The sequence below is a fragment of the Megalobrama amblycephala genome, linkage group LG18 (genome assembly GCF_018812025.1).
Source record: "Megalobrama amblycephala isolate DHTTF-2021 linkage group LG18, ASM1881202v1, whole genome shotgun sequence".
Lineage (NCBI taxonomy): Eukaryota > Metazoa > Chordata > Actinopteri > Cypriniformes > Xenocyprididae > Megalobrama > Megalobrama amblycephala.
Window position 1 is genome coordinate 12495332 of NC_063061.1, and position 18691 is coordinate 12514022.

Genomic DNA, 18691 nt, shown 5'->3' on the forward strand with positions numbered 1-18691 from the left:
TGAGAAATCAAAATTTTATTTAAAGGTAACAGACAGGTAGGACAAAGGAGTGGAAAATTGGACAGCTTTACTGTACAAAGAAAGAATACATAGAGGATGTTCAGCTAAGTGTAGACAAATAAAGTGGCTTCAGCAAATCTCTATAAAAAACTATTTTCACGCTATGTCTACAGTTCACGTGAAAAGAAGAACAGGGTAAAACGTACACTGCCTTCACTGCCCTCTCATCAAACCTTGCTTTACAAAATATCATCTATTTGATCTTTCCTGAGATCAAACGTCTACAACAGCCAAGAGCAGCTGATCAATCACCCTTCAAGGAATTCAGAACACAGTGAACATGTGTGCCGTGTGTAACAGAAAGCGTCATTGTGCAGCAAAAACGAAATCCAGCTCAGCCTAAGGCAGAGGTTAGATCACCTTGTGACTGTACTGTGGTATTTTTTTTTTCAACCTTGCCTCGCATAATGTCATGTCCAGCTTTACTTCACGATGACGACTGAGGTGTTGTGAATGGACTCCATGACGGCGGTCAGGCGGCTACACAGATCGTGGGGGGAGTTCCTCACTTTCGGGGGCTCCTTTAGCACCACCATTTCTGCAGAACAGTCCAGGACTCTGGGCAGGAATTCGCTGAGCTTTTCCTGAAGAGAATCTGAATAACAGACAAATATGAACAATGAGCTAAGAATGTAATTCAAATGGTTTATATACAAAATCTGGGGGAAAAAGCCCACCATCCATGTCCTGCCCCAGGTAGGAGCACCAGCAATTCCTGATCAGCTCTATGACATCCAAGTCCTCTTGGCTGACACTGTCTCTGACCATGAGGTGCATGCAAGGGATGACACACTCGTTCATGATGGTCACTCCCTCTGCCACGTCATTTTCATCTTGACTTTTAAAGAGTGTGGCTGCGTTCTCATTCAGCTCCTGCAGGGTGTAACGCATCCACAGAAGTTTCATATGAGATGAAATGTACAGTTCAAGTCACAAGTTTGTCATCATGAGCCTAAAGAACCTTTTAAAAGGTTTGTGCTTAAATACTTGAAATTAGTTATGAAAACAGATATAAATTGTGCCTATATATGAATGTCTTTACAAAACTACATACAGTACCATTTAAACATTTGGGATCATTTTAAGATCATTTTTTTAAAAAGAATTGAATATTTTTATTCAGAAAATGTGCAATAAATTGATCAAAAGTGAGAGTAAAGACTGTTTTCAACATTGATAATAATCAGAAATGTTTCTTGAGCAGCAAATCAGCATATTAGAATGATTTCATCATGTGACACTGAAGACTGGAGTAATTCAGCTTTGCCTTTACATAAATAAATTAAAATATACTAAAAAAAAAAGTTATTTTAAATTGTAATAATATTTCACAATATTGCAGTTTTTACTGTAATTTTGATCAAATAATTGCAGCCTTAGAGATTATAAAAGACTTCTTCCAAAAAACATTAAAAAATCTAAAACAAATCTTGCTGACCCCAAACTTTTGAACGGTAGTGTATGTTTTGGATTATTAAAGCGGACATACTTTCAGACATTTTCTCCTGTAAAGTGCTATAAGTGACTGGTCCACTCCTTTCTTCTCCCCTTTCCTAAGCAGGGCTGAGTTGTCCTGGTGTGCATGTGCGAGATAATTCAGAGCTTCTCTTATCCTGCAACGGAAAAGATCAATGCTGTAGTCTTACAGACTCTTTAATACAATGCAAAGGCCCTTTCTGTTGTCCATGAGTCTACATACTTTCCATTCTGATACTGCTCGAGACCTGTCAACAGGTAGGCAAACACTGTCTTGAACATGCTGTATTCATCATGCCATTGCTGGGAGAAGAGAGAGAAGAAAATACAGTGTGAAATGATCAAATACACGCATTGCTTTTCAAAAGTTTGGGTCGGTAAGATTTTCTAATGTCTTTAAAAGAAGTCCCACCAAGGCTTCTTTATTTGAAAACATTGTGAGACATTATTACAATTGAAAATAACTGTTTTTTTAATGTTTCAATAAATGTTTTAAAATGTAATTTTAAAATTCCTGTGATGGCAAAGCTGAATTTTCAGCATCATTACTCCAGTCTTCAGTGTCACATGACCCTTCAGAAATCATTCTAATATGCTCATTTGCTGCTCAAAAAACATTTCTTATTATTATCAATGTTAAAAAACGTTTCTCAATTATCAATACTTTTGTAGAATCTGTAATACATATTTTCAGTTCAGTTCATTAGAAAAGCATTAAATCTTTAATGTCTTTACGGTCACTTTTGATCAATTTAATGCATCCTTACTGAATATTAATTTGTTTAAAAAATTAAAATCTTACTGACCCCAACCTTTTAAACAGCAGTATACATTTTAAATTAAAGAATTAAAAAGAGAAGTGAGCCTTATTAGTCTTACCAAGTACTCATCCATGTCCATATCTTCTGGTTTAATGAGACGTAGTTTAGATCTGGCCTCTCTCATGATACTGATGGCCCTACAAGGGGACAGTACCAGTTTAGTCCAATTAGTCAATATTAACTTATTCCAATTAAAAATCTACTGCATTAAGTGATAAATTTAAAGGAAATGTGTACCGCTCATCAAAACTCAGGTTGCGATCCGCAAACTGCTCCAGTAATGTCCTCTCAATGACGCGGTTAGGTGCCTGGTTTTGGAAAAAGTACACCAGCACGTGCTGGAGTCGAGGGTCTTGCTGGGGTGTGGTCTCTTCCTGGGACAGCTCATACAATCTGGAAAATTCCTCATGGAACGCCTGATGGAGAGATCAATGGGTGCAATGCATTAGTTGATTTCCAAATAAATACACAGGGTGAGCTTACTAAATCAAATGGTAAGTCTAATCTAATCTAATATCATCTATGATGATGCTGTGATGATGAGATATATATATATTATATATTGAGTAATTTTAATATGTATACCTTGATGAGTCCTGCTTCAGGCCCTTCTTTGTCAAAGACTTGTCTTGCCTTGGCAATGGCAAAAATGACGCCCTGCATGGCTGGTGTTAGCATCATCTATTAAATTACAGATAAGCAGAGGAAAAATATGTCAAAATGTAATGTTAAATTAATTTATGAGTAGCCTCATTTTACAGTTCATGGAACCGGAAGGGATGTGGTGAACCTTTACCTCTTCATTGTAGCCATCGGCATCAGAGCGCACCAGAATCTTGCCTACATTGGGTATCTCGACCTCAGAAACTTCATTCTCAGGCTGCCTGCGCGTGGTCATGGCTGGGTTCTCCTCTGCGGACGAGGCCTCTGGCTCTGTCTGGGTGTCTGGTTCTGCCTCTGGTCCTCCCTCATCACTGATGACCTGCTCCTCCACCTCAACCTCTGAATCTGCTCTGTCTGTAGAGGCTGAATCTGCCCCAGGCTGCTGAAAAACACAGAGAAAGAGGATGTTGAATGACTGACAATGATCTTATTCACTTATCATAGTCTATGTGGATCTTCACTCATAACATCAATTTGTAGGCAAACCAGGAAGTGTAATTTACCACAGTCTCCCTCAAGAATCTCTAACTAGTTTTTCAAACAGCGGAAATTTATAGTAGTTTTCTCTCATCAAAAATTTTTTTGGTGTCTTTGAGAAATCTAGCGGAGATGGCGATGAGTTGGACATGGAAATTTATTCTTATTAATTCTTAATTTATGTTTCCTCATTTATTCCTTTTCATTCTTGAATACATGGACTAGTGTGAATGTTTCATAACAGCACTTTCTGTATGCACAACCAGATGTGGGTTTATGTGCTTGATTTATTACCATTAACAAAAACCATAAAAAATGTATCACTTGAAATAAAATAAACATTTACTAAAATTAAAAAAATGAACTTATTTTATTTTCAGCTAGTTGCCAATGCAACATTTCTCATTTTCGTTTAGTTTGAAGTTAAAGTACTAAAATAACTAAAACTAAAAAATAAACGTAATAAAAATAGACATATTACAGAAAACAAAAACTGATAAAAATGACAAAAACACAAAACTTAAAATAAAAACAGAAAATATAAAAGTAAAATCTAATTCAAAATATTAACAAAAACTATATTAGTAAATCAATGATACTAAAATAAAGCTAGTGCTTGATGAAAAACATGCAATTCGTCTGATAACAGTTGTAGTCATTATGTAGCAACTTGCTGCAGTGTACGTTTTATTTTTAAACATTCAAAATTCATGAAAAACAAAACATATTCATAATTCATTTGTGGTATGACAACATGTAATGTATGTTGTAGAAAAATCTCTTCATGTTTTGCTCATAAATACCATTAAATGCAATATGATATACTGACCACTAGAGGTCCCATCACTACCATTTATGACAAGGCCCAGGAAAACAGCTCATGCAGTGACAGCACAGTTGTAAATCAGGAGTGCCAATAAAATCAGTGAGTCAAAGAGAGAAACAGCAGTCGTAAGTACACAATCGACTTTCTGATTCAAACTCCATATACAGAGTCAATAATTTCCAAGATTGCTCTCTCTAAAGACTAGACACTATAACGCTTAAGCAATTGCCTGTTTTTGATTGAAGCATCAGGAACATGTTCTCCAAAATCATTTAATGACTGTGGAAAGGTAGGAATCCAGTTAATCTTGATGGTTCATGCAGGAAACACAGAGCTCAGGCTCTATTTAAAGCTCTTCTCTGACACACTGTCCCCAGCAACCCCGCATGGGACTTTAACCAAAAGACTGAGACATGTTGGACGGCTCTCAGCTGTCCAATGAACCTTACCCCCATATCCCTTTCCAAAACGTATCCTCTTACAAAATACCAGAGCTTCACGACACAACAGACAAAACATTAAACATTAAGCAAGTACAAGCAAACAAGTTTAACCACTAATGTAAATCTAGAACTTTCTGTCCCATATAATTGGACCATACATATTTGGCAAAAATACGTCCAAAATATATGTTTTTTTTTTTTTAAGTAAAACTAAAAGCATTAATTGCAATTTAATTTATGTATAATATCTTTATTATAATATAACATTAATAATATCTTTATTATATTGATATTATATTGATATTGAAGTTATTGAAAACAATAAAATGTATAAAAAACATTTTCTGTATTGAAATTCTTAACAAAAACTCTAATATATGTGTATATATATATATATATATATATATATATAATGCATATAATATTTTATACATTTTGGAAGTACTTTTTATTTTACGTCCAAAATATATGTTTTTTTTTAAAGTAAAGTATTAATTGCAATTTAATTTACTGTAAAAAGGTGCATTGCGTTCAACAAGATATGTACTTAAAATGAATAAATATTGTTTATTAAAATATTGTTGAAATTATTTGTAAATACATTATTGTTACAGTGAAAAATCACAAAAGTTCCCTGATTATATTTTATTTAAATAGTTTTATTAATATTTAATTTAAATGTTTATAGAATTATTTTTGTTAAATATATTATTTTAAGTGTTTTTACAGTTTTATTGCAGATTATGTAGAAGAGGAGGATCGTGACCCATATGTACTGTACATAAAACCTCCATTGCTGTATATGTGACCTATTTTTTGCACATCTCAAATAACACTTTAACGCCCTCACCTGACTCTGATCTGGCTTCTGTTCTTCTGGCTGGCCATGTGTCTGGCTACTGCTGATATGTTCCTCACCTCCCTCTCCCACATTCTCACTCGTCTCTGATGATATCGAGCTGAGAGCTGCTGAATTGGCCATGGGCTCTGGAAAGGGAAAGGACATTGAAAATATTCCTGCAATAGATACATGGAAAACATATGACCTTTTAAAGAAAAAGGACCTGACCTTCACTGCCTTGGGCAGGCGCTGGTGTTGAATCTGGAGGTGGTACTTCAGACACTTCATTTGTTTTTTGTTGATCAGGTTCTTGCACTAGGTTCTGTGGCTCTTCTGGGACGGGTTCCTCTGTGTTGGTGGAAGTTTGTGTTTGAACTTTTGCTTCTTCACGTTGGGCTTGGCAGAATTGCTCTTCCCATTCTCTCAGCTCCTGCTGGAACCAGCGGTTATCCTCCCGAACATATCGCCTTAGGATAGATGGGAGGGAGTCCATTCCTTTTAGAGCCTGCCCTGTCTCATCGTCCGTATCTTCTGTCAGTCATAAGAAAAAAATAATAATGTTCAATGACATTAAATTATTGTAGCAGAGAGATAGATATTGTGGCAAAACGTTTCCTGATGATAGGACTGGTTAGAATTGGTCAGAGTGCATAATTAAAGTCAACCATGAAATCAAAATTGACTTTTTTTTTTATGGAATATTGCAGTATTTATTATAAACAAGTTATTTGTGCGAGGGCGGGACAACCTGTCACTCACATGACATCACAGCAATAGCAAACCGCAATGATTCAATAGTCCAATCAATTCCTGTTGGACAAAATCAAATCCCGATCCTACATTTTTTCTTTTTCCGAGAAGTCGTTTCACCCAGATATACATCACAATAGGGAGGGAAAGACTACTGCAACTTACATTTTATGCTGACTTTAAATGTTTTTTTATTGCATTTTTATATAAATAACTGTACATAATTAATGCATTAAATGTCCACCCCTTCGTAATATACATAGCAATTTATCACAGAAAACATCAGGAAAATGAATCAAAATAAAAGCCATTAGGAAGAGTTTTTGATGTCCACAGCTTGGCAGACACTCACTTATGCCCCAAAAATAATGTAAGCCTGCCAGCAAAGCTATCAACATTAATTTATGAAAGAAATCGGAGCTAATGCCAATGCCTTAAATCAAACAAGTGATTTGCTTCAGCAAAATCTGAGCGCAGCTGCGTAATCTGAGAGGCACATGGGGAAAGTACCTGCTATGAGGTGTGGCAGCTTGTCATTGATGTACATGAGGCAGTAGGCACTAGCGTTGGTCATGCCACCGTACGAGTCTCGAACCAGCTCTTCCCAGGTGGACTCTGTCACCATTACATCGTTGTACTTCAGCCAGCGTTTGTGAGCATGATCATAGATATACGCCCAGTAATGGCCAGCGGAGGCCTGTCCCTCATGGACGAGCACAGCGTGTAGCCTGTAGGGCACCTGGAATCATCAAATAAGAAGTCAGGGTTCATTGAGGTGTCATGCAAAATTCTTGAAAGGGCTCAGTCAATATAAAAGTACCAACGAGTGTACAGGATATAGACTTTACCTGACACAGACTGTTATCTGAGTACATGCCCTCCAGGGCCTGGCTGACCTTGTCAATGCTGGCTTTCAGCTCTGCACACAGAGAGAGAACACAGATCAATACGCTACGCCTGAGGCCAGGATCCTGATACAGTCACACAAGCATTAGGATAACTGCTTGTGAATAACGAAGGCCTTCAGAACAGAAAAATTAAAATGCACATTACAGCTCAGGTCCAAAAACCTAGTGAGCCGCCACACTTGCTACATAGGCAGCTTTCTTCTTTGGCAACTGGAAACAAGAGCTGTTTGTGTCTAACAAATAGCGCTCAGCACGCAAAGTACATGGGAGACATGACTAAATTGATTTCAATACAGGTGACACAATATAAAGAAAGCACAAATATACCAAGCACACATTTCTTAATTTTGGGCAAAAGGGTCAGATTTGAAATATTTAAAAACATTTATATCACTAGAGTACTCAATGAATTTTCAGTTAATTATTTAACATTTTTATCAAACTATCTGCCATCTTGGATTTAAATTTTCACAGATTTGATTTGCATTCGATTAAGCATTTCTCAACTGTTAAAGGCACAATATGTAATTTTTCACTGCTAGAGGGCGCTTATTCAAAACAAAGCCGTAACTTGATGACACCTTGATTTTGCGGAATCATGTGAGGTGTTGTCTTCATGTCTACAGCCGGTGGAAAAGAATCAGGATAGGACTCGGGCAGGAATCATGTTCTTGGATGAGATTATTAAGGGGTTAGTTCACCCAAAAATGAAAACTATGTCATTAATGAATCACCCTCATGTCGTTCCAAACCTGTAAGACCTTCGTTCATCTTCGGAACACAGTTTAAGATATTTTAGATTTAGTCCGAGAGCTTTCTGTCCCTCCATTGAAAATGTAGGTACGGTATACTGTCCATGTCCAGAAAGGTAATAAAAACATCATCAAAGTAGTCCACTGTGACATCAGTGGGTTAGTTAGAAGTTTTTGAAGCATCGAAAATACATTTATTTTGATCATTATACTTCATATTCAGCATTGTATTCTCTTCCGGAATCCTTTCCATTGAATTGATTCCATGGAATTGATTCCATTGAATCCTTTCATCTGTCGGCGTTGGTAATGCACTTTTACGTCGCCGTGGTTGTTTTTGGCGCTTAGGACATCCGCGACATGCACACCTACGCACCATTTTAAAAAATATAGCGATACCAAAATACAATCAATGTAGAATAGCTTGAATACAGCGTGCGTCTCCCTCAGACTGTAAACGAAGCTCTGGCGCAACAGATAACACGTCAGCAGCGTCTTACATCAGCAGCTTCACTGCGGAGTCGTGAACCACACTCCGGAGCAGAAGGGGGCGGTAATGCACCAATAAGCTGGATGCCAACCGCCGTAAAACAGGAAAGAAGAAGAAGCGGAGTCGTGAACGCGGATTGACAAAAGACCCGGAAGAGAAGACAATGCTGAATAAAGTCGTAGTTTTTCTTATTTTTGGATCAAAATGTATTTTTGATGCTTCAAAATGTCGCAGATGTCCTAATCGCCAAAAACAACAATGGCGACGTAAAAGTGCATTACCAACGCCGACAGATGAAAGGATTCAATGGAATCGATTCAATGGAATCAATTCAATGGAATCAATTCAATGGAAAGGATTCTGGAAGAGAAGACAATGCTGAATAAAGTCGTAGTTTTTGTTATTTTTGGACCAAAATGTATTTTCGATGCTTCAACAAATTCTAACTGACCCTCTGATGTCACATGGACTACTTTGATGATGTTTTTATTACCTTTCTGGACATGGACAGTCTACCGTACATACATTTTCAATGGAGGGACAGACAGCTCTCGGACTAAATCTAAAATATCTTAAACTGTGTTCCGAAGATGAACGAAGGTCTTATGGGTTTGGAACGACATGAGGGTGAGTCATTAATGACATAATATTCATTTTTGGGTGAACTAACCCTTTAACGTTACTATACTATGAAGCAGAGCAGGGTCGAGTGCTGTGCGAGCAGAAATGAGGCCACTGAAGCGATTGCTAATGAGAGACGAGCGCGACACACGTCTTGACAGCAGCAAAACTTTTATTATGCTGCAGTTGCCGCTTCCGCTTCTTCCAGTTAAGCGTATGTGGGGTATGTGTCATATTGGATACATTTGAGTGTGTTGAAATTTGTAGTAGTGCTACTCTGCATTTGCTTGGTGGCTACTATGAGACACTTAATACACACTGCAGTAAGCTAGATCAATATTAGTCATAGTAAAACATGGTACTTGCGGTAAATCAAGAAAATGAGATTTAAATAATAAGACTTACTGTGTTGAGCTATATAACATGATTAGTTTTCTGTCGATGAATGTATGCAAACATTTGCACACCTGTCTAATAAAACACATAGTATATTGAAGCGATTTTAGTGTTTCCATGGGTTCTACAAAATAAAACCGGAAATTTAAACATTCTTGGAAACATTTGGGATAATGTAGGCACATAAGTCAACAAAATATATAACATTGTTCTAGTGGTTTTTGTATATTTTAATTAAAAATTTTTACATATTGTGCCTTTAAAAAAGCACACTCTGTTATGTGTGTAGTACAATCCAGACATACGACATCTGCCATGTTGTCATCCGTGTCACTGTTCCACACCATTTATGAACAGCATGACTTCTCTAGCTTCATGGGATAGTTAAATAAATGTCCATCAGATGTCCACTTTAAAATCTCAAAGGAATCCAGTTATTTTTCATGTACTGTTTTTAATGAATAATGTACATAGTTTGACTGACTCCGCATATGACATTTTACTTTTTTTATTGCATGCTATATACACTACAGTTCAAAACTTTGGAGTCGTTAAGATATTTTAGTGTTTTTGGAAAAAAAGTGCTTGGAAAAGCTGAAATTATTTGATTAAAAATACAGTAAAAACAGCAATATTTTGAAATATTATTAAAGTTTTAGAACTGTTTTCTAAGTTAATATATTTTAAAATGTAATTTATTTTTGGGATGGCAAAACCAAATTTTCAGCATCATTACTCCAGTCTTCAGTGTCACATGATCCTTCAGAAATCATTCTAATATGCTGACTTAGTGCTCAAGAAACATTTCTTACTCTTATCAATGTTGAAAACAGTGCTGGAAATTGTGATACTTTTTTTTTTTTACTTTTGTTTCTTTGATGAATAGGAGAGCATTTAATTGAAATAAAAATCTTTATGTAACATTTTAATTGTCTTTAAAGGTGCCCTAGAATTAAATATTGAATTTACCTTGGCATAGTTAAATAACAAGAGTTCAGTACATGGAAAAGACATACACTGAGTTTCAAACTCCATTGTTCTTCCTTCTTATATAAATCTCATTTTTTTAAAAGACCTCCGAAGAACAGGCGAATCTCAACATAACACCGACTGTTACGTAACAGTCGGGATCATTAATATGTACGCCCCCAATATTTGCATATGCCAGCTCATGTTCAAGCCATTAGACAAGGGCAGGACGTCTGGATCTGTGCACAGCAGAATCATAAGACTAGGTAAACAAGCAAGAACAATAGCGAAAAATGGCAGATGGAGCGATAATAACTGACATGATCCATGATATCATGATATTTTTAGTGATATTTGTAAATTGTCTTTCTAAATCTTTCATTAGCATGTTGCTAATGTACTGTTAAATGTGGTTAAAGTTACCATCGTTTCTTACTGTATTCACGGAGACAAGAACCGTCGCTATTTTCATTTTTAAACACTTGGAGTCTGTATAATTCATAAACACAACTTCATTCTTTGTAAATCTCTCCAACAGTGTGTAATGTTAGCTTTAGCCACAAAGCACTATCAAACTCATTCAGAATCAAATGTAAACATCCAAATAAATACAATACTTACGCGATTAGACATGCTGCATGACGAACACTTTGTAAAGATCCATTTTGAGGGTTATATTAGCTGTGTGAACTGTGTTTATGCTGTTCAAGGCAAGCGTGAGCTCCGGGGGAGGGGGAGCACGAAAATTAAAGGGGCCACAACCTATATATCGGTGCATAGTTAATGATGCCCCAAAATAGGCAGTTAAAAAAAATAATAAAAAAAATCTATGGGGTATTTTGAGCTGAAACTTCACAGACACATTCAGGGGACACCTTAGACTTATATTACATCTTTTAAAAAGACGTTCTAGGGCACCTTTAATATCACTTTTGATCAATTTAATGCTTAGCTGAATAGAAGTTTGAATTTATTTTTAATAAATCTTACTGACTATACTGATTTTGAATGGCAAGTCAGCATATCGATAATTACACTGTGTTGCCTTTTAAGGCAGTCTATGCATCTAGAGGGCACCTATGACATCTTAAAAAGTTAAAACAAGGCAGCTCAGTAGGCTTTAAAAAACATTGATTGAAGCTTATGGGAAAAAACAACATCCACTAAGTGAAGGATCTACCGATTATGGTGTTCTCAACTTCTGCTCTCCAGCGCTGTAAGCAGCCCCTGACGAAGTACAGCTCCTCCTCGGTCACGCTGTGAGGGGCTGGTTGCAGTGGCACCTCCATGGGGGGTCTGCACTGAGTAAAAGGCTTGTGTATGGGAGTTCTCTGTGTAGCTGTCTGCAGGCAGCCCGAACCATCTGACGAGCCAGCATCATCTGGTTCTGTTTGACTACAACAAGAAATTAAACATTTAGAGGGTGACAAACACAGAAGAGAAAACAAACAATGGGTGTGATCTCTCACACAGCTGATGAATAAGAACAAAGGAAAGCGGGCCTTGCCTGCTGTCACCTGAGCTGGGTTCTGTGTGTACGGTAGGGTTTGTAGGTACTGGCGAGGCAGGAGACACATTTGTGGGTTTCGTGGTGGCAAACTCCAGCACATACTGCAACATGTCTGCCAGGGGGTATTTGGTTGGCCCTGAGCCATAGTTTTTATATCTTTGAAAAAGAAAGTCATAGTTTTTATAGTTAAAATTGAGAAATAAACCACAAAGAACAATATTACAGTTTTTCCTCAATCGTTTTGTCTCAATACTTGAATGAGACTTTTTTTTTCTCTCAAAACAATAAGTTCAGGTCTCTGAACAATTAGTTTCTTGTTCACATCAGATTTGGATTTCTTATTGATTTAAGCAATTTGCATGTGTGTTGGCACATGTGTGCAAAAGAGTAAGTTGTCTACAATTGTCTACAATTTGCACAATATCTAAATGCACATGGCTTGTTGATCAAAACTTATGTGTTGATTCTCAGTGAAACCGTCAACCGTCACAACTTCTAAACATTCTTTCATCGTGTGAGCCTCCACATGCAAAATGATCCAGTCAGTTATCAATATTCCATAAACACCTGTGACATGGAATGTTTGTAATGTCTGCTGAATTGGCAAATGGTCTGCGATTATAATAAAATAGGAATAACAATCTTACCAATCATCCAATCAAGTTTGGAAGCATACAGTAGGCTATATGGAGCTTTCCCAGCACAATCACTGCCATTTTGGAACATGGAGGATTGTCTAAATCCCTAAACAGCAACAGCAGTTTATTTTTTGTAGAAATGTGTTACATATAAACTTAAAAATCACAGTTGCTTGTTGTGGAAGAGCAAGATATGTAAGAATGTGTGGTGTTAGGGGAAGACATAATAGAATATGTAAAAATGAACAAGCAACAGTGAATTTTCAGTTTACATGTAACACGTCTCTACAAATATGTGCTGTATAAAAAATGTTCAGTCTCACTTTAGATTAGGTGTCTTTAACTACTATGTACTAACATTAAAATGAATAATTTGATACAATGCACTTATTGTGTGCATGTTTTTACATTGAACTTATATTTTAAAGCTGCAGTCTGCAACTTTAAATGAACCAAAATCAACTTTTGAACAAGTACATAACCAGCCAGTGTTCAAAACTATCTAATTATCTTGTCTCGATTCACAACAGTAAGCTTTTAATAATGTTTTATAATAAGAGCGACATGGTAGCCTGACTTCGTCATACTCATATTCTAGGCAGAATGTGAGTCTGATACTGCTCCATTGCACTTGAATTATGGGGCGTGTCTTAACCGAACCAGTAAAAAAAAAAACTCTGCACTCAATTGGATAGACCTACAACCAATCAGAGCAACGCAGTAAGTGACGTATGTTGAACTTGTACTTAAACTTTTGCCGAATCCCGTTGGAAGGACGGCAAACACATCTTTCCCATCGGCAAATGCCTTGATTGCGGTTCTTTGTTCGTCTTTTAAAATTAATGCGCTGTCGATTTCTTTTATTACAGACGTGATAGCGGAATCTAAACATCTTACTTCTCCAGCTGCAGTCAACCAATTCAACCCAAGCGCTCTTTGATGACGTGGGTGGTTACGTAACCGCAGATAGCCTGTCCATCATCGATTAAAGCCCGCCCTGGCAATTTGATTGGCTCGGCCTTCTGGGAGCCGAGCATAATTACTCCACAATGGATCGAGTCCAGACCGAACTTCCCGTCCAAAAAATGTTGTGGGCGGGGTTCGGGCTGGCACCCAGGCTAGCGACATGGTGGATTTCCGCGGGAAATTCGAGCATGCAGCAATTCGTCTGTGTGTCATTACATCACGTCCATAAACAAAGGAAGGAGTCCAGGCTAGTCGGTTCATGTGAGGATGCTGCCGGTAGCGGCACATTTATAGCCTTTTCTCACAGCAGCTGAAATAATTAAACTAATAATTTTGATGGCGGATTGTAATCCAGAAAGATCCAAATGACAATCATCAATGACAACTGGAGATTCAGCCGTGGTCAAAAAGCAAAAGACTTGGACTGTGGAGTGACTACAGAAATTGAAATCTACAGGTAACGCTAATACACACTAAATACACAGTTACGCAATACTGATGTTGTTAACAATAACAATTTGAGAACAATATAACAGTAATAATAATTTGCACAGTTTGGCATGATCCGAGCTAAGCGATCGTTAGATTTAATCACTATTGGCAGCGCGATTTATTGTAGGCCTAATGCTTTTTGCCTCAGCTGGTCAAAACAAAAGTGGCAAAAATGTTACTTACTTGTTCAGATGATATTTTCCAGTGAAAATTCTTATATTGGTCATACTTTCGAGATGTAGAATCTGTGATTCTGAAGTGCAGTATCCACACCGGTGCGGTGACTGACAGCAAGCATTAGATTCATCCGCGCTGACGAGCCGTGCCGAGTCACAATGCACGTACAGATAACTGTTCCGCATATGAGTGCAATCGCATGTTTCAAACAGAGATGGCGACAAAGAGGAAAAATTGCGGACAGCAGCTTTAAAAAAACCCTGCATGTAATTACAGCTAACTAAATCTAGAATTACACTGTTGACTATTCCAGTACCCCTCAACCCACCTTTAAACCTACCCATACCACCAAACCTGTCCCTATCCTTACCCGTATCCCACTTCAATAACAGCACAAGTGTTCTGCAATATGAATACAATAATTACACTGTACTTATTTTTTATATAGGTAGATAGTAGTTATGTACACCTAATATAAAGTGACCAAATGTTTCTTTTTGAGTACTACAGTTTTGCCTTTTCCTAGTAAATTTTTACTTACTGCTGAAATCTGTATCTAAAAAGCTCAGTGTGAGACACAAGAGCATTCAGCTAGACAAAACTGACATTATTGTATAGTATAGAAAACAGATAGTGTCAACTAAAAAGTAGAAAGCACATGAAATTTGTATTTTTAAAAATATTTCCATGGTGAAAAAACATCTAAACATTTTGACCAGTGTGGCTCACACAATGACAAAAAGGCTTTTTATTTTGGTGGCATTGGCCAACTTACTGACACAATAACTAGGTTTTGAAGCATGAATGAAATGTTTTGGGTGAGTAACTACATATTGCAGACATGCAATAGAGTTCTGATGTTCTTTTAGCGAACAGTTGTGACAATTGAACTTACAGTTTAGAGAATGTTAAGACTGTTTCAAGAAATGTCAAAACGATTGAAAAAAACTGTAAAAGACTACTTGCAATGTTGAACATGATATAACCTCTATCTGGCTTTTAAACATACCCCTCAAGTTTCTGTTGCAGAGCTGTTAACTGGTCCTTGAGTCTCTTGACCTCTCCTCTTCTACCATGGGTCTGATCAACATTTTTATGGAGGTATCTGCACACAAAAAATAGTAAATTGGCATTTACCATTGATTTGATTGTTCTTGAACCAAAATAAATCTATAGAATAGAATAGAATAGGATGGATGGATGGATGGATGGATAGATAGATAGATAGATAGATAGATAGATAGATAGATAGATAGATAGATAGATAGATAGATAGATAGATAGATAGATAGATAGATAGATAGATAGACAGACAGACAGACAGACAGACAGACAGACAGACAGACCTGTCCATATATATCACTTGGGGAAACTCCAGTTTTTTGTGTATTTTTTCTGGTCGCCCTAAAGACTGATTGAACTCAAATCTGGACAGTTCAAATGTCAACACTGGTGGCAGCTTGGAGAACCACCTCTGGAAAAAAAAAAGAGACATACTTGAATTCATAATAGCAGCACGTGCATACTTTAGTCCATATATTTGCATGTAGAGAAACTGACCTCCTGGCCAGAGGAGATCGTCTGATCTGAATGAAGAGACTCAATCTCTCCTTCAACCATGGCGCCCTCCAAACATTCGTCTAAATTGTTGAAGCCGTTCACTTGGAGAGGGTATTGTCCAAATTGCTCAATGTTGGACACAATCTTTCCTGCGCACAATTACACAACTATCATCAATGAGAGTGATAAACATAGAATAATTACAGAAGAAATATCATTCTCTTACCTTCATGAAGTCTCTCAGCCACAAATGTGCCATAAAACAGCTGGACCATGGGGTTGTTTTGTTTATCCTCTGGGTTACTGAAAAAAAAAAAAAGCTGCCATGTTTTATTTTTGGGGATAAAAAAATTCCTGGCAAGTACATTAGCAACCAAATATGCTATAGGGTAATTATTCATCATTCTTTAACAAATGCTACACTCATTACCATTCATTAATTAACCCTCCACAGCAAGATGTTGCCTCAGGGTAACAAACACATTTTCTTCATGTTGCAAACACATGATGCATATAAGATGGCAATAAAATAATTTTAAATAAACCATTAAAAAGCTTTTTTCTTTGTCACACTATTATTTAAATACATTTAAATATTACAAATATGATTCACATTTCTTAGTGAGTAGTTAATTTTAAAAATGAAACTGTGGAATGGATTTAAGAATTTTTATTTTATTTTAATAATGATGTCCATTTTTGTAAGAAAACAAAATCATTTAACATTTAAAAATGCTTTCATGATCTGTGATATAAAGGGTTAAATAAATCCTTCCAAGCATCAAAATTTAGTCATGCTCACTTCATCAAATACTATTATTATTTATAATTTATGAACTTACGCTCCGTTAGCAGCCAGCTGGAATGCGTCCTCTAGCCAGTCAAGCAACTTGTGTGTGAATTCACTGACATCCTAGAATAAGCAATCTTAAAATAAACACTGTTTTCCAAGAATACAGCACAGTCTCTATTTAGAAGAAGCTCTGATAGCTTTATAAACTGCATGTGAATGGTAAACATTTGAAGATACCTTTTATTAGTGCATCATTTGCAACTGTTTCATTTTAAAATTAGCCCCTGACAGAACAGCTGTGAATCAAATCATTCAAATGATGTACCTGTTGGGCCTCACTGGTTCTAAACGCATCCCTGAGAAGCTCGACTGCTGCAGAGGGGTCTACAAACCTACGGTTCGAGCCCACCATCAGAGCAAACAGGCAACGCAACTCCTGCATGAAGGCAATGTTCCTTTTCTCCTGCAACAGAAATCTAGTCAGCTCACATATTCAATTAGATCTGATCTAATATTTCAATATTAGCATCAATGCTGACAAGAAGAGAATAATAACTTACATTAAATTTTAATTATATATCAACAACATTCAATACAACAGTCGGTCACACTTCAATGGTCCACTTTACACACTTTACTTAAGTAATTTAGCAACTACATTTCAACTAACTCTCATTAGAGTGTTAGTAGACTATACTAGATTGTTAGGTTAAGGTTATGTGTTAGGGTTCAGGTTAGTAGAATAAGTTGACCTGAAGTTGCAAAGTTACACTCTAAAAAATGCTGGACTAAAAATAACCCAAGTTGGGTTAAATATGGACAAACCCATCAACTGGGTTGTTTTGACCCAACCTGCTAGATAATTTTATTTAACTCAACTATTGTTTAAAGGTGCCCAAGAATGCTTTTTCACAAGATGTAATATAAGTCTAAGGTGTCTCCTGAATCTGTCTGTGAAGTTTCAGCTCAAAATACCCCATAGATTTTTTTTAATACATTTTTTTAACTGCCTATTTTGGGGCATCATTAACTATACACTGATTTTGGCAGCGCGCCGCCCCTTTAATTCGCCTGCTCCCTGCCACACGAGCTCTCGACTATATTACAGTGTTACAAAGTTCACACAGCTAATATAACCCTCAAATGGATCTTTACAAGATGTTCGTCATGCATGCTGTATGCATGCTGTATGCATGCTTCGAATTATGTGAGTAAAGTGTTTATTTTGATGTTTACGTTTGATTCTGTATGGGTTTGAGGCTATGCTCTGTGGCTAACGGCTAATGCTACACTGTTGGAGAGATTTATAAAGAATGAAGTTGTGTTTATTAATTATACAGACTGCACGTTTAAAAATGAAAATAGCGACGGCTCTTGTCTCCGTGAATACAGTAAGAAACGATGGTAACTTTAACCACATTTAACAGTACATTAGCAACATGCTAATGAAACATTTAGAAAGACAATTTACAAATATCACTAAAAATATCATGTTATCATGGATCAGTTATATCAGTTATTATTGCTCCATCTGCCATTTTTCGCTGTTGTTCTTGCTGGCTTACCTAGTCTGTGCACAGATCCAGATGTTAATACTGCCTTTCCTTGTCTAATGGCTTGAACATGGGCTGGTATATATGCAAATATTGGGGTCATACATATTAATGATCCCGACTGTTACGTAACAGTCGGTGTTATGTTGAGATCCGCGTGTTTTCCGGAAGTCTTTTAAACAAATGAGATTTATATAAGAAGGAGGAAACAATGGTGTTTGAAACTCAATGTATGTCTTTTCCATGTACTGAACTCTTGTTATTCAACTGTGCTGACGTAAATTCAAATTTTGATTCTAGAGCACCTTTAAAAATTACTATATGGCTGTCTTAAAATTAACCTAAAATAGGTTGGAAATGAACATTTATTAATATGTTTAATAAATGAACATGTATTAATAAGTTTAATAAATAATAATTAAATAATACACATGTATTAAATTGCTTATTATTATTACTGTTGCCTCTAGTAATTATGTGTCTGATTTTTAATTTCCAACCTATTTTGG

General features: G+C 36.6%; 1 protein-coding gene across 3 annotated transcripts in view; it reads right to left on the minus strand.

Annotated features, from left to right (window-relative positions):
- usp28 (ubiquitin specific peptidase 28) overlaps positions 1 to 18691 on the minus strand; it is a 26155-nt gene continuing 7464 nt past the window's right edge. For 2 of the 3 annotated variants that reach the window (XM_048167434.1, XM_048167436.1), the window contains exons 7-26: positions 16955 to 17092; positions 16679 to 16749; positions 16063 to 16139; positions 15837 to 15985; positions 15623 to 15750; positions 15286 to 15381; positions 12001 to 12159; positions 11674 to 11888; positions 7206 to 7276; positions 6868 to 7096; positions 5836 to 6138; positions 5617 to 5753; positions 3154 to 3402; positions 2943 to 3038; positions 2595 to 2773; positions 2416 to 2494; positions 1760 to 1839; positions 1550 to 1673; positions 738 to 933; positions 1 to 655 (exon numbers count right to left, since the gene is read on the minus strand). In XM_048167434.1, coding sequence (XP_048023391.1) covers positions 483 to 655; positions 738 to 933; positions 1550 to 1673; positions 1760 to 1839; positions 2416 to 2494; positions 2595 to 2773; positions 2943 to 3038; positions 3154 to 3402; positions 5617 to 5753; positions 5836 to 6138; positions 6868 to 7096; positions 7206 to 7276; positions 11674 to 11888; positions 12001 to 12159; positions 15286 to 15381; positions 15623 to 15750; positions 15837 to 15985; positions 16063 to 16139; positions 16679 to 16749; positions 16955 to 17092 — 2949 coding nt within the window. In that variant the 3' untranslated portion in view covers positions 1 to 482. The remainder of the gene's footprint in view (positions 656 to 737; positions 934 to 1549; positions 1674 to 1759; positions 1840 to 2415; positions 2495 to 2594; positions 2774 to 2942; positions 3039 to 3153; positions 3403 to 5616; positions 5754 to 5835; positions 6139 to 6867; positions 7097 to 7205; positions 7277 to 11673; positions 11889 to 12000; positions 12160 to 15285; positions 15382 to 15622; positions 15751 to 15836; positions 15986 to 16062; positions 16140 to 16678; positions 16750 to 16954; positions 17093 to 18691) is intronic. The other variant, XM_048167435.1, reaches the window with a different exon arrangement.